Here is a 4,161-nt window from a genome sequence, read left to right on the forward strand (position 1 = left end):
AGAATAAGTATGTGTGTGTATATATATATATATATACATATATATATATATATATATATATATATATATATATATGTGTCTATATGTGTATGTATATATATCTGTGTGTATGTATATATGTATGTGTGTATATATATATATATATATATATATATCTTTGTATGCGTGTGTATCATTTATTTAAACTGGTCTAGTCACCTGTTACCCTGGAATTTCCACAACTTAACCCTTTTGTATTCAGATTACTCTGTCCAATGTAATGCTTATTTATTCACATTGATTGGAATTAATCATGTATTATCTCATAGCATCGAGATTTTGATGGTGTGGTTGCTTATTTTTAGAATGGCATTGCAGAATAGGTGTGACAGACTGGATCTGACCAGTTTGAACATCAAACAGGTAGACTATTTGGGCTGGATATGCACTTTTTAACCCTTTAGGATTCAAACCTGCCATATCAGACCAAAATATTTTACCACTTTTGTTGCCAGTGCTGCTTGACTGGCTCCTGTGCAGGTGGCACGTAAAATACACTATTTCGAGTGTGGCCGTTGCCAGTACCGCCTGACTGGCCTTCGTGCCGGTGACACGTAAAAGCACCCACTACACTCTCGGAGTGGCTGGTGTTAGGAAGGGCATCCAGCTGTAGAAACTCTGCCAGATCAGATTGGAGCCTGGTGCAGCCATCTGGTTCGCCAGTCCTCAATCAAATCATCCAACCCATGCTAGCATAGAAAGCAGACGTTAAACGATGATGATGATGATGATGATGTTCAAACTGGCCAGATCTGGCCTCTTACACATTTCCCTACAATATCACTCCAGAAATAAACAATCACATCATTGAAATCTCAGGGCTGCACGATAATGCAGGATTAATTCAAAATAATGTGAATAAATAAGCATTACTTTCAACAGAATAATCTGAATGCTAAAGGGTTAAATGGTAAAAAGTTAAATAAATTTTCTTCCTTTATTTTTCTCTCTTCAGCTTCTGCAAGATACACATGGTTCCAGAGGAACAATACCAAAAACTATTCATAATGTTCTCTGTTCTCAAGCCTGTCACAGTAAGTAAATGTTATAATCACTCACTCCCACCATCTGTATTACAGTAATTATTCAGCCCTCTGTTTTAACCACACCATTGTAATGAAATATCTGCCATGACAGTAGCATTGCTGGGGGAAGGGCAGAATCAGTCTGCTCTGGGCAACACTTTTATGGGGGCAGTACTTTTAGGCCTGCTGTATAAAGCCTGTATAGTACACAACTAATGAGGAAGATGGTGTTTGGATGGGGGCTCTATGTAGTTACTCAGTCTGCTAATAATAGTTGCCAAGTTTTACTTGAGTCATATCTTCATCATCATCATCATCATCGTTTAACGTCTGCTTCCCATGCTTGCATGGGTTGGATGATTTGACTGAGGACTGGTGGACCAGGAGGCGACACCAGGCTCCAATCTGATTTGGCAGAATTTCTACAGCTGGATGTCCTTCCTAACGCCAACCACTCAGAGAGTGTAGTGGGTGCTTTTACGTGCCACCGGCATGAAGGCCAGTTAGGCGGTACTGGCAATGTCCACGCTCAAAATGGTGTATTTTAATGTGCCACCTGCACAGGAGCCAGTCAAGTGGCACTGGCAATGACCTCGCTCGAATGTCTTTACATGTGCCATCCAGCACAAGTGCCAGGAAGGCGATGCTGGGCACGAAGGAAGGTACGCAAAAGTGGGCTGGCTGAGACCTTAGATTTAGGTCTCAATTGGCTTGCCGGGTCTTCTCATGCACAGCATACTATCTTAAAAAAAATAAAGGTGGATTTGGTAGACAGAAACGAAAAGAAGGCAAGGATGTGATGCAAGGATATGAATTACAAATGAAGTTGATGAAGTTGTGAAATGTAAGGAGAAATTAAGGGGTGCAAAAAGTAATGTCTGCTTTCTTTATTGAACTGTAGCAGTTCAATGTTGAAATGCTAAAGTCCTTCAGCATAAAACTTCATTTTATGGTGTATAAGACACTATTTTTCTTTTTCTCCCCAAATAATGTCTCAAAAACCCACCCCAGGTCCTGTATGGGAAGCTCAGTCTATATGGCTTTAATGCACTAAAAGCTTTTATTCTGGAATATATGCTACTGAAAATGGTGCACATCTTATATTCCTGAATGTCTTTTATACCATCGAATATGGTAGCAGCAGCAGATTTTGAAAATATGATTTGTAATTGTGTATGAGTTCAATAAATCATCATCATCATTTCACATCATTTTCCATGCTGGCATGGGTTGGATGGTTCGACAGGAGCTAGCAGAGCTGCCCAAGTTCCAGTTGTCTGTTTTGGCATGATTTCTTGAGATTGATGCTCTCTCTGATGCTAACCACTTTACAGAGTGTACTGGGGGTCTTTTCTGTGGCACCTGCATAGGTGCTTTTACATGGCACTGGCACAGGTGCTTTTATGTGGCACCGGCAAAGATTACTGGTATGGATTGAGTCCCTACTCTCGAGAATATTCTCTGCTGAAGGCGGCGAACTGGCAGAAACGTTAGCACGCCGGGCGAAATGCTTAGCGGTATTTCGTCTGTCTTTACGTTCTGAGTTCAAATTCCGCCGAGGTCGACCTTGCCTTTCATTCTTTAGGGGTCGATAAATTAAGTACCAGTTGTGTACTGGGGTTGATCTAATCGACTGGCCCCCTCCTTGTGCCTAGAGTAGAAAAGAATATTCTCTGTTGAAATTTTGACAGCATTGCAAAATTGTATTGTTTGTCTTCTTTTTTTTTTTTTAGCTGCCATTAAATTTGGTACTGCCTTAACACTGAAGGAATGTAAGGATTTGATGCAGATGCTGCTAAAATGTAAACTACCATTCCAGTGTGCTCATGGGCGTCCATCTATGATTCCTCTGCTTAATCTTCAATATTTTAAAAATAGCCTTGAAAAATCGGTAAGTCGTTTGAAAAGAAAGTAAAATGGAACCAGAAATATGAATGTCATGTATGCCTGTGGGTGTGTTTGTTGGATGAGTACCAATTGAGACATTGTTTTACAGCCAGATGCTGTTCATGTTGCTAATTCTTATCTGTTTTTCAAGTAACTGACTTTCTTTACCACAGGTCATTGAAAGCACAGAAGTACAGGGTGATTTGTTGGTAGGGAATGTCAACAAATATTCGGTTTTTGTTCAGTGCTTTCATCCAAGGCCTAGAAATGTAAACATCTCTGTCTGTCTGTCTGTCTCTCTCTCTCACACACATCCCATGGTTGAAAAGCTTGCTTTCCAACCATTTGTTTCCAAGTTTAATCTTGCTGTGTGGCACATAGGGCAAGTGTCTTCTACTATAACCCCAGGTTAGCAAGTGCCTTGAGTGAATTTGGTAGGCAGAAACTGAAAAAAGGTGGCGAGCTGGCAGAAATGTTAGCACACCGGGTGAAATGCTTAGTGGTATTTCGTCTGCCGTTACATTCTGAGTTCAAATTCCGCCGAGGTCGACTTTGCCTTTCATCCTTTCGGGGGTCGATAAATTAAGTACCAGTTGCATACTGGGGTCGATGTAATCGACTTAATCCCTTTGCCTGTCCTTGTTTGTCCCCTCTGTGTGTAGCCCCTTGATGTCAGTAAAGAAATAAGAAACTGAAAAAAAGCCTTATATATATTTGTGTGTGTGTGTGTGTGTGAGTTGATGTCTCTTAGTTTTGACATCATGTGGGTGTTGTAAAGCAAGTATCACTGTGATATAAGCAGGGTGTCCACAAGGTCTGGGTACATGGAGGAAATAAAATCATAACACAAACAATTAAATATAAGAAATAATAATTTCTTAAAGTATGTGTTAATCCCCATGTACCCAGACTTTGTGGACACCCTGTAGAAGTATAACCAATTTATTGCACATAATTTTTAACAAAATCTTACCTGGACCCTAAAGGGTCACATGGACTCCTGTTGAGAACCCATGGCCTAGAGCATTGACAATTAGCTTGTAAAAGAGAAAATCTGTTTTCATTTTTACAGAGGTTCCGTAAAATAAACCTGCAAAAACTACGAGAAAATCTTAAAGAGCAACAACAACAACAACAGCAACAACAACAAGGATTACATGAAAAGGAGGAGAACTTATGATATTTTGTGAAAATATAAATTAGTTTGATA

The 4,161-nt window shown here is 39.8% G+C and overlaps 1 protein-coding gene across 1 annotated transcript in view; it reads left to right on the forward strand.

Annotated features, from left to right (window-relative positions):
- The window catches only part of LOC106883285 (DNA mismatch repair protein Mlh3), a 9,326-nt gene extending 5,173 nt beyond the window's left edge, over positions 1-4,153 (forward strand). Inside the window, exons 3-5 of the mRNA XM_014934243.2 lie at positions 995-1,073; positions 2,798-2,955; positions 4,024-4,153. Of these exons, the coding sequence (XP_014789729.1) occupies positions 995-1,073; positions 2,798-2,955; positions 4,024-4,131 (345 nt within the window). The 3' untranslated portion in view covers positions 4,132-4,153. The remainder of the gene's footprint in view (positions 1-994; positions 1,074-2,797; positions 2,956-4,023) is intronic.
- The last annotated feature ends 8 nt before the right edge of the window (positions 4,154-4,161 follow it).

The sequence above is a fragment of the Octopus bimaculoides genome, chromosome 3 (assembly GCF_001194135.2).
Source record: "Octopus bimaculoides isolate UCB-OBI-ISO-001 chromosome 3, ASM119413v2, whole genome shotgun sequence".
Lineage (NCBI taxonomy): Eukaryota > Metazoa > Mollusca > Cephalopoda > Octopoda > Octopodidae > Octopus > Octopus bimaculoides.